Raw genomic sequence first — 18,813 nt, forward strand, 5'->3', positions numbered from 1 at the left:
CCCTTTCACTTGGACTGTTTTCAAGCCAGAGATCACCCATCCTATTTTTGTGCAGTTCATTTTATTGTCAAAGTGTAGTACCTTGCATTTCTCCCTGTTGAAATTAATTTTGTTAAGTTTGTCCCAATTCTAATTTGTTAAAGTCATTTTGGATTCTGATCCTCTTCTTTGGGGTATTGGCTTGGGGTCAGATGCAGCTTCTTACATTCATTTCTTGAACATTACCTAAATAACAGTCTGAAGTCAAATGAGACTGTAATTCAAGAAATTGTTGGTGGCAACATTCTCATATGGTTTGTTCATCCCTACACATAATAAGTGAGGCTGTTTCTCCAAGAACCAGTCACAGGCCTGGAGATCCATTCTCTTTATTTTCCTGTTCTGCAGAGGAACTTGTTTCCTGTCTCCGAACGGACTTTGTAAGTTGTATTAGGTGAAGCAACTCCAAGAGCCCACCCACACAGATCCAGACCAGCCTTGGTAGGAATGGAAGAGGTGAAAGCAGCTGAGGTTGAGGGTATACTGACAAGCTACCCTTTAGGAATCTAGTAGCATTGTCTTCCCAACTTTTCATTTGAGGGAATGAACCTGAAGACCTATTCATCCAACAGATTTTGGAAGTTGTGTGCTGTAAAATGATGTCCAGGTGCGGCACTGTATGTACTACCTGGAAGTTGTGTAGAATCGTTTCTTTTCTTCTGTTTCATGTATTCCCTTTTGGGGAGGGGGGGAGGCAATGTCAGGGCCATGCTGACTGGATGAAGTATTATTTATTACTTAGAATAGTTAGAAATTGCTCAGTTCTGCATCCATCTCAAATGTATAACAGCTGCTAAGATCTCATAAACTGTGCCAAACAATCTGTTAACGCCAGCCACTAACAGAATGTTAGGACTTGAGCAGTGTCTTCTAGACATAGATAGATTGAGGTAATATTTCATATTCTTGTGGTGGTGTGAGCCAAGTTGTGCAAGTCCTTAATGCCTACTCTGGCACAACTCCTCAGTTTTGTCTCAGCATGAACCCAGAAGATTTGGGGATTTTATTTCAAATTCATTTTTGATGAAGAATTGATTGCTTGGATTTTCATGTAGGTATGAAACAGTTGTCATTTATGGTCCTTGATACACATACAAAAAACACTTTGCACTTTGTGAGAATAAAATAAGCTGTATCAAATTGACCCATTAATAACTGCAGACTCCGAAGCTAAAGGGGCATAAGGAAACCATTATCTCTTCTTGGTCATTGAGCTAGCTGAAAATTTCAAATTGCCTACAAACATAAACTTGAAGAACACTACAGCTCTCTTAATGTTTCATTTGCATGGGTAGAAGGATCAAGTAAGTGAAGTTGAATTAGCCGCAGCTCTGCCAGATGTGCACACATGCTTACCTTCATCTTGAAGCTGAAGGATGACCAGAGGTTTTATTTTTGAAATAGACTTCTCAAGGTACTTACGTTAGGAATACATCCTTTATAGCTTAGACTAAAACACAGAGATTTACTAGTTTGCTCACACTGTTGTTCTTGAGTGCCTTCCAACTCTTATTGGGTTTTCTGGCAAGATTTACTCAAAGTGGGTTGACTATTGCTTTCTTCTATGACTGAGAGTGTGTGACTTACTCAAAGATCACCCAAGAGATTTCTGTGGCTGAGTGTGGATTCAAACCCTCATCTTCCAGACTTTTAGTCTGGAACTCAGATCCTATACCACACTGTGTTGTTTTTCTTTTGCTTGCTGACACATCTGATGCTCATCTCCAAATAAACATTTTATGTCTCTCACATAAGAAATATACAAAAGCAGAGCTACATATGATTTGCAGCTACGTACAGGAGGCCCTTGGTATACACTGGGATTAGGTTCCAGAACCTAATCTATGGGTGCTCAAACGCCATTATATACAGCAGTGGTTCTCAACCTGTGGGCCGTGGCCCAGCAGTGGACCTCGAGAACAAAAATCTGGCCCGCGAACCTTCTTCTTCTTTATTTATTTATTTTAGTTATTTTATTTCCACTCCTTTCCGCAGAGCTGACCATTGCATTAGATAGACCACATCAGGTCTAGATTATTAAATATGGTTTTCTGTGGGTGAGTAGATGGCGACTACTGGGTGGCATATGTTCTGTATCAGAAACTAGAGTTGATGTGGTCTATCCAATGCAATTTTCTGAATCAGCACCCCAAATAACCAAACCAAACCTAAAGTTTACCAAAAACGTATTCATAACCCTTTTGGTACTAATGTTGGAGAGTGGTACTTGATCAAATGGTCCCTGCTCAAAGTGGCCCCTGGTCAAAAAAAGGTTGGGAACCACTGATATGCAGGGACATAGTAAAACTGTGTCCTTTATATAAAAAGGCAAAATCAAAGTTTGGTTCTTAGGTTTAAAAAATATTTTTATGATGTGGTTGAATCTGTGGATAATTAATCCTTAGATATGAGGGCCAATTGTATGTGCATTTGTTATTTTTTTTTTAAAAAAAATCCCAACAGAGCACATTTATATTTAAGAAGCATCAGGAATAATAATACACATAGGCAAATTTCCTTCATTTTCCCCTAGAAAATTTTGGACAAATTGAATTCAAGCCATGAGGAACCTCATACACTGTCAGTGTTTCCAACATAATGGAAAAAGTCATTTTATTTGTTATACAGGTCATAGGTTCTCCAAGCCAACATAGCTACTGATTGGGAAATTTGAGGAGTTGCCATCTCCCATAAAGCCCATCAAAAAAGATAAGTCTAAAGTTTATTTCTCTGGTCCCTTTCCTTCAGAGTTGCCATAGATTGAACTACAAGACTTAGTATCAAGAGGTACAAAATAACTATGTATGGAAAACTTTTAGAACAATTAAAACAAGTCTGTAAGAAAAGACAATAAAATATGAAGAGGAGATCTTCGATTCATGGAAACCTTATTGTTTTCAGCAGTTGCTTTCTAGAAATGAAACTATTCCAAAATGAAAAGTGCAGCTGTGAGCTCTTTTGGTGGCAAAGCAATAATAAAATGCAAGTCGTTAACATCCGTGTATATTCAGTAGCAGTGGCTTGCTTTTCACTCTCCCAAAGGAGTTAGTGCATTTACTAGAAACAGCATTTATGATACAGACTGCTTTATTCTTAAAGGGTTGGTTGAAGGCATGTTTAAATTAGCACCAAGGACCCTATGATTTCGTTGCTGATTATTTAGTACCTAGGAACAAAACACAACTGTTTCATTGCCCTCCCAGATACTTACTTGATGTGAAGAACACTAAAAAATGTCACTCCAGTGCATTTCCTCTTCATCAAAGTCAAACTGCAAGGCAGAGCACTGTTTTTCCCTAAAGCCCTGGAAAAATTGATTTTCTGTGTCAGACAAAAAGGTGTAACATGACAATGGCCTGGTAGATGAAATGAAAGATGCAGAAAGTGGTGTTTCATTCCGGCAAGGTTCATGAACTGTGTCCTTGAATACGGACTCCCACTGAGCTCAGAATAAGAAAAATCCTAAAAGTATTTTCCTTGAACGTTACACACAAACAAACCATTTCCTGTCAAGGAATCGAAAGGGAATCCTCCTCTTCCTGGGTTGTAGATATACCTGACTTTGGCAGGCTATCCAGAGGACTTAATGGGATAAAATTGACATCTTTCAGGACTAAACAGCTCTTTTATGAAGGCAAACAAGCACTTCCTCGTGTAACGTTAGATAAAGGCAAAAGGACCTGTGGCTCTTTTTGTGCTACTGAACCTTAATTCTCATTAATCCTATCTACCCCAGCCAACGATCAAGCAGAATGAGAATACTCTCTTATCAATATCTACAAAACTGAAACTTCGTTAATTACTGGTGCAAATACAGCAGTTTTTTTTTAAAGCTGGGTCCAGTGGCTTAATGTTACATGATCCATTACCTTGACAAATGAGAGCATGCAGCTGAGTGCATAGTGTGTGAATAATTCTCCTGAACATGTTCCAGTTACTCATTGTTACATCATGGACCATTTCTTTGTTCCTATAAGCCAGTGGTTTTCAACCTGTGGGTCCTCAGGTGTTTTGGCCTACAACTCCCAGAAATCCCAGCCAGTTTACCAACTGTTTTTTTGAAGTTGAAGCCAAAGCATCTGGGAACCCATAGGTTGAGAACCGCTGCTATAAGCTGATGTTTAAAGAGGTAATATGCTTAAAATTACAGTCACAAAACAGAGATGCTGCCAAAACCCAGATCAGTGTTGAGGACTTTAAAATATTGTGCAGTCAGAAAAGACCTAACAACCAATATAAGGAGAGGTGTGAAAATAGCTTAACTGTACAATGTTGCAACCTCTCCTTTTCATCTCTCTTCCCTAAGGTTATGAGGATACAGCTGTATCTCCTCCAAATGGAAATACATAAAAATATGATATGTTTGTTCTGAAACATATTCAAACATCATCTTATCAAGCATCTGATAAACTGAATGAGAAAAAAGCATGTCAGTTTTGGTTGGTTTTTTTTTGGCTCTTCTCAACATCCATGACCATGCTTATGCAAAGGAGGTATTTCCAAATCTTGTCAATCTCACACGTGGAACCAGGTTCAGCTCAACACATTTTGCAGTCTAGGGCAGAAGACAAAGAGGGAACCCTGCACCAATGATATCAAGACATACAGTATTCAAAATGTCAGCCAGATTTTGGCACTCGGGGCAGAAAATCTCACAAGTGTCTTTTTTCATTCCTAATGGCAAAAGTTCAATGGAAAATAAGCTAAGACCCTGCTTCTAGCACATTCCTAGTCATCCCTGTCATATAGGCTCATGTAAAAGGAGGGAGAGGATAAAGAATGAACATGGAAGTGTAAATACGTATATCCTAATTTTTTCATCTTCAAGAGAAATCATTAACATATGTGGCAGACATGAAATACTTTAAGCACCACTTCACTGTGTGACAATCAGCAAGTTCCCCAGCACATGCCATATATAAGCTCTTCAACTCAGTCCTGTGAGAACTTGACAGAAGTCTGGAAGGACAAGTCAAAATAAACTAAATTCTTGGTACTTCTGGAACAGTTTGCAGCAAATCAAAGTCTCTTTGCCTTTCAACACACTGTGAGTAAAATCTAAAGGAATGGGTTGCAATCAATTACATCCTTATGCATTAAAAAGGGCATTTTCTAATTTATGCATATGCAGGATAGCAGCATATCTTGAAAATTGCTTTTCATCATGTAGAACCCTGTGTATCCATATATGCATGATGGGTGTGTATTATAGTCATGATACTCAGTTGGCACACAGATGCCAGTTTCAGGACACAATAGAACAACTCTTACTAGAGATGTAAAATAATTTCTGTGGTTTTGAGATTCTTATGGAAATTACACATTTTATTTCCCTTGGACCTTGTTGTTTGACAGGGGCTTGGATCTGAAAGTGGCAATATGCTTACTTACACAACTTCCTTATACAAGCTTGTATAAGAAGGAATCTAGTACCTTCTTGTACAAACAGTTCTCTTTCCTTTATTCCGTTGACTTGGATGGCAAAGTGGGCAAGTTCATTTGTTGGTTGAGTGCTTGGGTCACTGGTTTGTAGATATTGGAACTGCCCACCATCTGGCTGAACAACTATTTCAATCTTCCCAAGCTCATGGTTTTGCTAGCAGGACTTTTTATTCCTCCAGCATTACACTGGATCTCAGACAAAGTGTACTTCATTCAAGAATATATGCATTAATGAACCTGCCATACATTTTGCATGTATGGAATCATACATACAATTTTAAAGTGTGAAGAGCTAAAATGTACATCATTAGTAAATGTGTGCAGATATATTTTAATCAATGGGGAAAATTGCAGAAAAAGACTGCATTAGGAAAAGTGTGCAAATAAATGAATACATTACAAAATTGCAAACAGAATAAAAGATAAAGGTAAAGGTTTTCCCCTGACGTTAAGTCCAGTCGTGTCCAACTCGGGGGTTGGTGCTCATCTCCATTTCTAAGCCAAAGAGCCAGTGTTGTCCGTAGACACTTCCAAGGTCATGTGGCTGGCATGACTGCATAGAGAGCTGTTACCTTCCTGCCGGAGCGGTACCTATTGATCTACTCACATTTGCATGTTTTCGAACTGTTAGGTTGGCAGAAGCTGGAGCTAACAGCGGGCGCTCACTCCACTCCGGATTCGAATATGTGACCTTTCGGTCTGCAAGTTCAGTAGCTCAGCGCTTTAACACACTGTGCCACTGGGGGTTCCCTGTGAACAGAATATTTCTGTTGAGGAAATAAATACAGATATTCTTACCTGATAAGAGCAAAGGATGAGCCAAAAATGCAGGTAGTCTTTGAAGAAATGCAGTCCCTTTTGAGTCCCGACTTCTAAGGCAGACTAAGTCTGCTGGCAACGATGGTAAACAAGCCAAGATGTAATGCTTTTGTTTGGGTGTATTTTATAAGCACTAGATTAGCAATTTCTGGATTAAAGACTGTAAAGTGCCACTGAATGAGCTACAAATCCTGCACATTTTTACATGGAAGCAGAGCCTGCCTTGGTCAGTTGAGCTTATCTTTAAGAAAATGTGCAGCCCAAGACTATGTCTATTTTTATGAAACATAGGACAATGTGGACAACAAAAAGTAAAGAAGCTCCAGAATATTCTGTGACTTTTGCTAATGAGTAAAATTTAGTTAACCAATTTTACTCTACATTAGGACCCACGTTGGGGACTGGAAATCCCTAATGTTGTCTGGACACCCTTTGACCCGGTTGAGGGTATGTGGCCCAAGTAGATGGAATCTAAGTCTTATTGAATGCAATGAAGTTTGCTCATGAGTAAGCATGCACAGGGTAAAATTGCATAGCATGCCAGTCTTGACATATGGCATAAGATGTTTTACTATTTGACATTTTAAGAGCAAGTGACACAGTCTTAACAGCCCAGGTTTATCAAGTTCTTTCAGCATTTCCTGGGCAAGAGACAGTGAATGTGACAGAAATGGAACTCAGTTCTACTGGATTTCAATTTTCCATTTATTTCCTGTGATAGCAGGTAGGAAAGTATTGATTTTGAGATGATTTAGTGGGCCAGTAAAGTACTCTACGTTCAACACATGATGCTACAGATGGCTCCCCGGAGTGGCAGTTTGGGAATGTGAGCCATTGTACCTTCTGTGTGGGAGTGGGGCTTTTGTGGGGGTGGAAATGATATATGTTTGTGGTACTTCCACACTGTGTGCAACAGAAGACAGTTCCACACAACTCCCACACCCACGTGAAGACCAGTCACAATCTGTGCATTCTTGGCAAGGGATAATTGCTGTCCTTCTGACTAGACTACATGTTGGCGTGTGAGGTGAACATATATCTGGTAGGCACACGAGTCAGAAATGTTCTCTTCTCAGAAACTGTGTGAGACAAAAAGATTCCACATCAGTTTGTCCCCCACATTTGAGTCCTATTTTTGATTTCTGTTGCTATCTAGATGTGTTTGTTTTTTGAAGGTAGCTTTCTAATTATGGGTGGCATGAAACAGAGCTGAGTTTGTACAAACATCAATGCTAGTTCTCTTAGTATGGTATGTTGGTGTAATTATTGAAACATTGGTGACAGGTGGAAGAAAAAATAAAGCTACCAGTACAGTGGCTGTAAAACAGGATTGGGGAAGTTTTGGCCTATGAGATTTATGTGGTGCTGAGGCTCATTCTCGAAATTCCTCTGGAGACCCTCCCCCCCCCCCCACACACACACTGAACTGCTTCAATATTTAAAAAAATCCTTGGATGACTTTTGCATGATTTGTTTTCACTGGAAAGTGGCTCCAAATAGCCAAACTATGCACAAACATGGCTGTTTAATCCACACACACACACACACACACACCTCCCCTCAGAGTCTCCAAACCTTCAAAATAATAGCTAAATGCTAGAAAATGGCAGCAAGAAGTGGTCTTGCCTCACTTCTGGTGCCATCAGGCTGGTTGGGTGTGGTTAGTACAGGTTATTATTGGTGAAACTTGGGTCCTGGCCCTTGTACAGTTGCCTATCCCTGCTATAAAGGAAATAAAACATTATTGCTGAAATCTAGAAGATTATATCTGTCCTTCATCACAACCCACCTTTCAGGGGTACTTTGACTGTGTTCTTCCTGCATGGCAGGGAGTTGCATTAGATGATCCATGTGGTCTCCTCCAACTCCATGATTCTATTAGTTTACAAATCTAATTCTGTAAAAAGTACAGCTACCTGCATAGTGCATCACGACAGAATTCTGACTAAAGTAAATAATGTTGCTGGTAGTGGTAATGGTGATCTTCAAGTCATTTCCAAGGTAAGATGAACCTAGCATGGGATTCTCTTGGCAAGATTTGTTCAGAGTGGGTTTGCTTTTGCCTTCCTCTGACAGTGAGAGAGGGTAACTTGTTCAAAGCCAGTGTTGAAAAGTGGTTGAGTTTGTTTTTTTGGCAAGTAAAGAACCGCCCTGTTGCTGTCGGTTGCTGTTGGTTGTTGCTGTTCTTGTTATTGTGTACCTTTAAGTTGTTTTCAACTTATGGCAACCCTTTAATGGTGTTTTCTGGGGCTGGGAAAGAGCTGCCCTCCCTCTCTTTAAGTCAAATACAGATATGAGAATGGTTCTTTGTTTCCACAGGTTCACCCCACACATAAGGAAGAGATAGTAAGACAGTGGGAACTCCTCCCAGTTCACACAGAGCAATTTCACATCGCTTTCCTAAAATTTGTTTGGGTTCTTGAAATCCCACACATCTATTTGGTTGTTTGGCTAAGCGTTGGCTCCATCATGCTAGCCTTTAACTGCGTTGTGATTTTGACATGCATTAAGGAAATGAGATTGAGCAGTCTGCCTAATAGCTGGTCTGTCAGATAAGCAAGCATTAAAACAGTTTGTACACCAGTTTACTCACATTTATCAAGGGAATTGACAAACGAGGCATTTAAAAAGGTGCAAATTTAGATGTCTTCTGACACACAGAAACTTGCCATCTGTTAATTACATAACAAATGCAACTTGAAAACAAAATAAGTATTACGGAGTCTGAAAGCTCTCACTCAGCGCCTTCATTGTCACTGTTTCATTTGGAGCATTTTATGATCTTCTTTGAAAATATTAAAATGCAACCATTATTTTTGTTTCAATATTTCCCCCCCTGTTGCTGCTACTCCTGTGCCATTTATTATGGCTTTGATTAAAAGCACAGTTTTTACCCCTGTATAAAAGCACTGAGTGTCTTTTTGCTTTGAAATAATTGTCAGAGAAAGTTCTGCAGAACCAGCAGAGAGAAGCACATAAGTTTTATCTGACATTCATCTCAATGGGAGAGTTGTTATGCATGAAGTGGTTCATTGGGTACGCACATATATAAGGAAAGCCCGGATAAGGCGAATGACCTGAGTCATGTATTTACTATAAGGACTCAGCAATACCTAATATTAATTAGGCAAACACATACTTGGACTGAAATGCTGAAAGGTTGAAACAGTGACTTTGTTGGACTATAGCTCCCAAAACCTTCCAGTCAGCCAGCCAGCTTTTAAGATACTGATGGCCAATAGTTTTAATTTAGGTTCATGCTTTATTACCAACCTTCTCTAACCTGGAACTTCTTTGTTTGTGCTTGAATACAATTCTCACCATCTCAGGCATGCATTACCCATGTTTGGGAGTGATGGGGGAATCTAAAGAGTGCTGAGTTTAGAGAGGTTGGTTTGTAAAATTATTTAAATTGTTCTGCAGTCGTATGGTGAATTTATAACAACAAACCCACCAAAATGCAAGAAAGGGCAAACAACATGGAGGACAGGTTAGAGTTGGTGAGGATTCTTGATTAACAGACACTATGGGTGCATTGAGCCATGGCGGTTAAAGTGGTGTCAAATTGCATCAGTTCTGCAGTGTAGATGCACCTCGAGTCATCAACTGTCAGACCTCTAAACATTCTCTGTTCCCGCTGAGATTCATTGTAGCTTTCGCAGAGTCAAGTAGAAGGCAGGAAAGGTTTTCCTACAATATCCTGTACTATAGTGAAGATTCACTTTATGAGAAATATTTGAGGTGCCTGGATCTTAAACAGAAATTGAAATATATTCTATTTACAAAATACCTCTTTGTAAAATGAAAGCTAACAAAACCTATTTGTTGATACAAGCTGATATAGTTGTTTGCACTTTTTATAGTCCTTTGGGGGACCAATATAATGAGTTACATCCTACTAAGAGTGAATAGAATATGGGCAAATTTACTCATTTTTGGAAAAAAAAATAGCCAATCATTTTAGTCCATTCATCTTGCAGCAGGAATTAAATGACCAGAACTCTTTTCATACAATTTCTATAGGCATTGTTTGCATAAAAAACACCTTGTTTTTGACATGGAATTTATTAAAAGAGTTCTGAAATGTGAAAGACAAAACCTGCAGCATGTTTTGCTTTCCACATGTTGCTCACTGGGGAATTCATTATTATTTTGTGAGTTTAGAGTAAGCAAAGTTGTACATCCTTCGTATCCCCACTTTAAATAGACCACTACAGTACTATGCGTAGGAATGGAAAATACTGAGCTTTTAAAACTTGTTTTTTCTTTCAACCCCTTCTTCCTCCTCTTCCACCGCCTTCTTCTCAAAGAAATATATAAATATGGTGTTAGGTGGTAACATGGGAATATTACTTTTTGGATTCCAGGGATTATGCTGAAGTTTTAAAAGCAAATTTTCCCATCTCAAAGTAAGGGTGACAATTGTGTATATGCAAAGCAGGCAAAGTCTTCACTCTATTTTTTTGCCACTCTCCCATGTCTAATGTGCATTTCTGCCCAATGTATATGTGACAGGAAAGAGCATATGATAAAAGTATTTTCATATATTAATGAGAACATTGAAGCTGCAGAATGCTTCAAGGTGCCTCTGTTAAATTATATATCTAAGGGGCTTTACTGAGCTGTAATCGTAAGATGAATTCAGACCTTCACAGCAAATGTATATTAAAATATAAAGAACCGTTCTTTCCGTGTAGATAAATTCATTTTTGTTGTTGTCCTAGTGGCATCCTAATATCGAAATTCATGCAAGATCAGCATCACAAGGCAAACAGCTGCTTTAACAAAATAAAATGGAAAATATAATTTTCCCCCTCTTGAAGTTCTTTGAATTTCTTTTGACGTTTTGCGATAGTATACCTTGTACACAGAGAATCTCAAAACACACAGTTAAGGCTTCAGTTTATTCAGAAACTCTTCACTTTCAGCTTCTGATTAACCCCTGAATGCTCAGACTTTTTGGTGACTGAAATAAGTAAAAGTGCTTCCTGGATCTGGAAGAATGATAGGTTGAACTTAGGCCCCATCTATACTGTCATATAATGCAGTTTGAAATTGCATTATATGGCAGTGTAGATGCAGCCTTAGTGTCCATGGTTGTGGACAGCTTCCATACCAATGAGGCAGCGGTGATCCACTTCTAGTTTTACTCCAAATTTTGAAGGATCTTATCCAAGAAGCTGCCTCCTGGGTTGCTGTGAGCTGTGAATTTTCTGGACTGTATGGCCATGTTCCAGAAGCATTCTCTCCTGATGTTTTGCCTACATCTATAGCAGGCATCCTCAGATGTTGTGAGGTCTGTTGGAAACTAGGAAAGTGAGGTTTATACATCTGTGGAAAGTCCAGGGTGGGAGAAAAAACTCTTGTCTGTCTGAGGTAAATGTGAATGTTGTAATTGGCCAGCTTGATTGAATAACCTGGCAGCTTCAAAGCCTGGCTGCTTCCTGCCTGGAGGACTCCTTTGTTGGGAGATGTTAGCTAGCCCTGATTGTTTCCTGTCTGGAATTCCCCTGTTTTCTGAGTGTTGTTCTTTATTTACTGTTCTGATTTTAGAGGGTTTTTTTAAATACTTGTAGCCAGATTTTGTTCCTTTTCATGGTTTCCTCCTTTCTATTGAAATTGTCCACATGCTTGTGGATTTCAATGGCTTCTCTGTGTAGTTGGACATGAGAGTTGTTAGAGTGGTCCAGCATTTCTGTGTTCTCAAATAATATGCTGTGTCCAGATTGGTACATCAAGTGCTCTGCTATGGCTGACTTCTTTGGTTGAGTTAGTCTGCAGTGGCTTTCATCTTCCTTGATCCATGTTTGGGCAATGCTGCATTTGGTGGTCCCGATGTAGACTTGTCCACAGCTTCATGGTAATATGGTAGACTCCTGCAGCATTAAATGATCTCTTCTAAGGCATGCAAAACATCATGTTGCAGAGGTGGCATTAATTGTCTTGAATGGCCAGAGGCCTATCAACTGAAGCTAAGACTAGGGATGCATCTATTGTAGAATTAATGTAGTTTGACTCCAGCTTAGTTGCCATGACTCAATGCTGTAGAATCACGGGAACGCTAGTTCGATGATGGCAGAGAAGGTATAGCTATAATTCCCAGGATCCCATAGCATTGAGCCATGGCAGTTAAAGTGGTATTCAACTGCATTAATTCTACAGTTCTAATTCTAATTAATTCTAATTCTAATTCCTAGGGTGCACCCTAGGAAGCAGGAGATACAATGTCTTTGACCATTATGGTACCTTGGTGGTGCAGATGATACAGTGAGTGTCATCTAAGAGGCTTGATATAACAACCTACTATCAAAGCTTCTGCTATATTTTGAATTATATTGCATTTTAGTCACAATGGTGAATACCAAAGATGATGGCAGAGGGAGGGGAGAGTGATGTCGAGTTACAGGGGAATCTTTGTTTCTAACTGTAGGTCCTTCTTCAGTTATCAGCAATGACGACGACTCGGCAAGTCCTCTCCATCACATCTCCAATGGAAGCAACACCCCGTCGTCTTCTGAGGGTGGCCCCGATGCTGTGATTATTGGCATGACAAAGATTCCTGTCATTGAAAATCCCCAGTATTTTGGGATCACAAACAGTCAGCTCAAGCCTGATACATGTGAGTACACTGATTTCCCCTCTCTTGGATTTTGTATGAGATTTTATATGTGTATTTCCTCCCGTTAATTGTATATAAGTTTGTGTGTGTTTTTGAAAATGGGAGAAATAGAATTGAATTATATGTTCTGGCAATGAGCACATTCAAATTTTGGACTGAGTTTGAAGCTTAGATTGTGGTATACTTTTGGCATGTTAAATAATAACGAGTGGCAGTTGTGGGAGCATGCAAGAAATCAGTTAATGTGTGTGTGTGTGTCAGCTGCAAAATAAGATGCATGAAGCTGATTGGTTGGGCCATGCCTGGGGAGTTGGATGATACTGGGACTTTTGGATACTGTTACATTTTTCAGGCTTGAGCTATGCAGGTGCTCAGAGAGAGATGATGAGAGAAGCAGAGAAAGACAGATTTTGAACAGATTTTGAAGTGTGCTCTTGCTTCATGAGCTGCTGGAGGGAGATTCTCCACATGGACAGAGAAAGATCATTTTAAATCTCGCATAAAAGGACATTAAGTGAGTCGATGCCACTGACCACATGATTGTAAATATGTTGTTCTGAACTACAAAGAGTAAATTATTTGTTCATCTGCTTGGCGTATTTTCTTTCTCCACCAAGGCAGTGTGTGGGCTGATCATACGTGGACTACACATGCTTTTTCATTTCGTCACAGCAGTTGCACAAGAAAACAGACATTATAGAAGTATTTGGTTTTTGAGCAAACTTTTTTATATAGATAAATGTAATAGTTTCTCTCAAAAATCCTAAAGTAAAGTCACTGTTAATTTTCTTCCCATTGATTTTTGTTGACAAGATAGTTAAGTGGCCTATTCCAAGTTACCATGTTTCCCTGAAAATAAGACAGTGTCTTATATTAATTTTTGCTCCCAAAGATGCTCTAGGTCTTATTTTCAAGGGATGTCTTATTTTTCCATGAAGAAGAATTCACATTTATTGTTGAACAAAAAAATGAACATTTATTATATACTGTACAGTAGTTGTCATCACAAACCAGCATAACCAGACAAACTGAATCCTATCAAGAATTTCTTGTTACTACCATTATTTCCATGTACAACAATCTATGGTGCATACATTTACCAATCCTGCATGCTCTGGTGTTCTGTTCGGCGGGCATGCTTCCAAACACAAACGGTGCTAGGTCTTACTTTCGGGGGAGGCCTTATATTTAGCAATTCAGCAAAACCTCTACTAGGTCTTATTTTCTGGGGATGTCTTATTTTAGGGGAAACAGGGTAGGTGTCACATTTTCCTGCTTTCTTATGAATTTGAAACCTTAAAAAAATTAAAACACTGGAAAGAGAGGATTGAGCTTGAACCATACTCCCTTGTGTATTAGTTTTCTGCATGCAGATTTTGGGCTTTGTTTTGGTTTGGTTTAAGTATGGAGGAGCCTTGAAAAATGAAGTCTTAATGAAGTCCATTCAACTATTACAAACTACCACATCCTTCAGCTGCTTGGGTGGAGTAGTTCTAATATATCTCAAAATCTGAATTGTGTTCATTTTGTTGGTATCATGAATGCAAATTTAAATTTGGTTAGCCAAGGTAAGTGATAATGGTATAAAGTGTATGTTTTGTGGGGTAAATGTCTTCAAAACTGACATTTCTGCTAGTATAGTAACCATGCCGTTAAAAAGCACATTTATTGTACATTACGTAACCTAGCATTCCATTTTCAAAAATGTCAATCCATTGTTGTTGAACAACACGAGATTTTGGCACATTTACAGAGCTTGGGGGAAATTGTGAAAAAATAATGTTACCCCTCAATTCAATAAAATTCTAACTTGCTTAAAACATTCAATTCTTGAGTGGCAATCAATGCTTTGCATTAACTTGTTTATTTGTGTGCCAAGGATCGCATCCCATTGTACGAACCTGCCCAGTCCCACTTCCATCTCAAGCTCCTTCTTGGTGGCTGCCCCTCGACTCTGGAACTCCCTGCCCAGGGAAGCCAGAATGGACACCTCCCTGCTGTTCTTTTGGTGGCAGGCTAAAACCTTTATATTTAGACAGGCTTTTAAAGAAGAAGGTACTTAAGATCAATTCAGGGGGTGCTTTGGTTTTTAACTTTGAATTTGTTTTAATGATTTTTAACTGGAAATTTTTTTAATACTGTTAATATATAATTCTGTTTTAATGTTTGCATATTTGCATATTTTAAATGGCTATGCTGATGCTTTTATGTTAAACCATTTTGAGTCCCCTTTGAGGGAGATGAAGTGGGGTATAAATAAAATAAATATTTTAATCTGATATATTGTAATAAGTCTGTTAGTATCATTTCTCATTTTTTGATATCTTGTGATGTAATTATGGCATTGAATGTTTGCCTTTTTATATGTATGTAAACTGCCCTGAGCCCCTCTGAGGAGAGAGGGTGGTCTAGAAATAAAGTATTTATATAATAATAATAATAATAATAATAATAATAATAATAATAATAATATAATTTTAACAGATTTTAAAGAATTTAAAACTAACATATTAATGGCACATTAACAACACTGTAATTAATTGAGATTGTATTTTTCCTCAGTGTTAATGTTAATGAATGTCATTGTGGAGAAAAATTTACCTTGTAAATAGCTCATATTTCAAATTGTCACGGGAAAGGACATCAGAGTGATATACTGTATTTTCTGGCATATAGGACTACTTTTTAACCCAGGAAGATCTTCTCAAAAGTTGAGGGTCATCTTATACTCCGGGTATCATCTTATAGGGCAGGTGCTGAAACTTCCGAATCAGACTGGAGAGTCTGCGGTTGCCGCATATGGTGGGAGGAGCTCAAAACCGGCCACAGCCGCATCCCTGTCATATGCGGCAATTATATGAAAGCAGCAAGGGTGGCGCTGTACAAGTAGGGAGAAGAAAATCCACTCACCAGGATTCGTGGAAAGAAGTGACTTAATGCGGTCCCAATGACAAAGTGAGGGGGCGCCTCACCGGGGAGGTGGAAGTGAAGAGCAGAGCAAGCTGCAAGCGTCTGGGACACACAGGGTATGGAAAAAAAAAGAGATAGAGCAGTGCTGTGCCCAGAAAAACAAGCCTCTTTTACCTGTTTGCTTCCCCCCCCCCCCCCGGTATCCTATTACCGTACCTCCTTCTCTGTCTCTCAGATCTTGCTCCTGAGGACTGCAGTGGAATGCCGCAGCCGCACATGTGCAAGATCTGAGAGGCAGAGAAGGAGGTATGGTAATAGGATACAAGGGCAGGCCAGGCAGGTCAAAGAGGTGTGTTTGCGCTACTGCACTGATAGTATTTTATTTGGTGTGCGTTGGAAGAGGGGTAATCTTATACTGCGAGTATATTCCAAACTATATTTTAACTGGAAAAGTTGGGGGTCATCTTATATGCCCATTCGTCATATATGTCAAAAAATACAGTAATTGTAGTGTTGGATATATTCTGTTTTTCAAAAATAATACTGTTTTCAATATGGTTGTATAGTTATAGGAGGAGGGAATGAAGGAATGCATATTAATATCCTTAAATGAAATTTTATCAGTCCCCACATGTCTTATTCTTTTTCTTCCTCTTTTCCTCCTCTTCCTCTTCTTCGTTACCTGCCACATGACTCAAGGCAGCATACAATACAGTTAAAATACACGGTCACTTATACACACACTCACACACACAGTGATACCTTGACTTAAGAGTTTAATTAGTTCTTAACTCAAAGCACTCTTATCTCAAAGAGATTTTTCCCATTGAAATACATTGAAATGATATTAATCAGTTCCAGCCCCCAAACCCCCAACCCCGTTTTTGTTACGTGTTTTGAAATAAGAAAATGTACTTTAAAATAACAAATAATGTATAAATGCACATTTATATGGAACAATAAAAAAGAAATATCAACTTCCAAATGGTAGAAGCACAAAGTTGTGGCAAGGAAGCACATTTGAGGGAACAAAATGTGTGTGGCCAATATAACAGCAAGACAGAATGTGCACATTCACATGGAACAGTAAAAAGAAAAAGAAAGATCAACTTTAAAATGATAGAAACACAAAGTTGTGGCAAGGAAGCACCAAGTGAAGAGGCAGAAGCATCATTTTCTTCATAGTGTACTCATTCCAGCCTCCCTCCCTCTCTTGCTCTCTCTTTCTCTTTATGTAGCCAAACATATCAGGAATAAAACCCACAAAAAAATGGAGCGCACATCCCTAGTAGCTACTTTGTCTTTCACTTTCCAACAATGCTCACTTTCCAGCAATTCAAAACACATCATCTTTGCCATCCCTTGGAAGTGAAAGGAGTTGGCAGACCTTGGAGAGCTACTTATAACAACAATTAATGTAATGCCAAGTTGAAGTCATCCATAATTGAGCAGTGGTAAGATGATGCTCTGGGGCTTTCCAAACTTTAGAGAAACTGGGTATGAGAAAAACAGAAGCTAGTAGTTACAGCCTTCATGCCCTTCCTTCACATGCATAGCTCCACATCTCCCAGCAAATTAGATTATTAAAAAAGCACAGTTAACAGTTCACTTTTTATTTTGTAAAGTATTGTAAAGGTTTCTTATCATCTAAACCAAAACAAGACACTTCACTGTTTCTTTTGTTGATCTCAAGCCTTCTTACAGACCTTCTTACTGCCTTTGCCTGTAGTGCTCATTTCTTCCTTCTTCCAAAAGTTAGTTAATTCTTTATCTCTCTATCTGGAAAGGAAGCATCCATCAGGCCATTTTTAGGGGCTAGTTTGTTGAAATGTAAGTAAACTTAATTTATCTATCTCCTATTGCAATATGGATTTCCTGAAACAACAAACCTTACAAGAGTATTTTCTACTGCTTTCTATCACCATGTCATATTGCATTGGCTATGCTGTATTCTGCTTTGTACAGATGCCAAATAATCCTGATTTTCTTCTCTCACCTTGCTTGAAAAATCTTGTGTCACCAGTTTTTTTTTGATAGCATCTCTGTATTAAGATACCTTTAGGTCAAGGCTTAAGAAAAATTGCATATACATCTTTACATCCTTTCTTCCAGCCAGACTTCAAACCATATGCCTTCTTTCAAACTACAGTGGAAAGAATTCTTTTAAGTGAAGATCAGAAGTGAAGAAAATGATAGGTTATCTATTCTAGCTTTGAGCCCAGAGTAACTAAACTGCTACACACCTCTTTTGCACAATATATAGTGGTACTTACAAATAAGCTTGGAAGTCTTTTTGTAAAAAAGAAGAAGAAGAAGAAAACAAAGTGCTATTTATTATCTCCAAAGAAATTTGTTTGCAAACAAAGGGAAAAGGTGTATACTTTGAAGTTTGTTCTTTTAAAAATGTTGAGCTGTGCTCTCAAAAGAGATGAAATGTGCTTTCTTTATTAGGGACATACCTAACACTATATTTTGTACCTCACAGGGAAAAAATATTTTAAATAATAATAATAATAATAATAATAATAATAATAATAATAATAACAACAACAACTTTATTTATACCCCGCCACCATCTCCCAGAAGGACTCGGGTGACTTACAGAAGCACATACGAGTGCCATAATACATAAAATAGAGGTAAAATTACATTCCATATTAAACAATGACAACATCAGTTAAGATAAAAACAACACATTATTTAAAAAGCTCAGTTCAAAAATCAATAAAACACAGTACAAATTGCCATAAAAATGAATGAAACAGCATCCCAGCTGCAGCCCAATTCAACCATTAAAGTGCTAGTAACAATATTAGATTGTTTGGTCCTTAGATTAATTTTAATCATTTTAGCAAAGGTTTGAAATGAAAAATTAAAAATACAAATAAAACAACTGTCAAATGATGCAAGATTATTCACACAGTGTGAAAGGAAAAATAAAGGGGTATTCAAAATACCGTTGAGAGGGATTTCTGTGTTTTATG

The 18,813-nt window shown here is 38.4% G+C and overlaps 1 protein-coding gene across 13 annotated transcripts in view; it reads left to right on the forward strand.

Moving 5' to 3' along the window:
- ntrk2 (neurotrophic receptor tyrosine kinase 2) overlaps positions 1-18,813 on the forward strand; it is a 195,273-nt gene that overhangs the window by 122,951 nt on the left and 53,509 nt on the right. For 11 of the 13 annotated variants that reach the window (XM_062972041.1, XM_062972037.1, XM_062972035.1 and 8 more), the window contains one exon: positions 12,731-12,919. In XM_062972041.1, the coding sequence (XP_062828111.1) occupies positions 12,731-12,919 (189 nt within the window). The remainder of the gene's footprint in view (positions 1-12,730; positions 12,920-18,813) is intronic. The other 2 variants (XM_062972032.1, XM_062972039.1) reach the window with 1 other exon arrangement.

The sequence above is a fragment of the Anolis carolinensis genome, chromosome 2, assembly GCF_035594765.1.
Source record: "Anolis carolinensis isolate JA03-04 chromosome 2, rAnoCar3.1.pri, whole genome shotgun sequence".
In the NCBI taxonomy this organism is placed as follows: domain Eukaryota; kingdom Metazoa; phylum Chordata; class Lepidosauria; order Squamata; family Dactyloidae; genus Anolis; species Anolis carolinensis.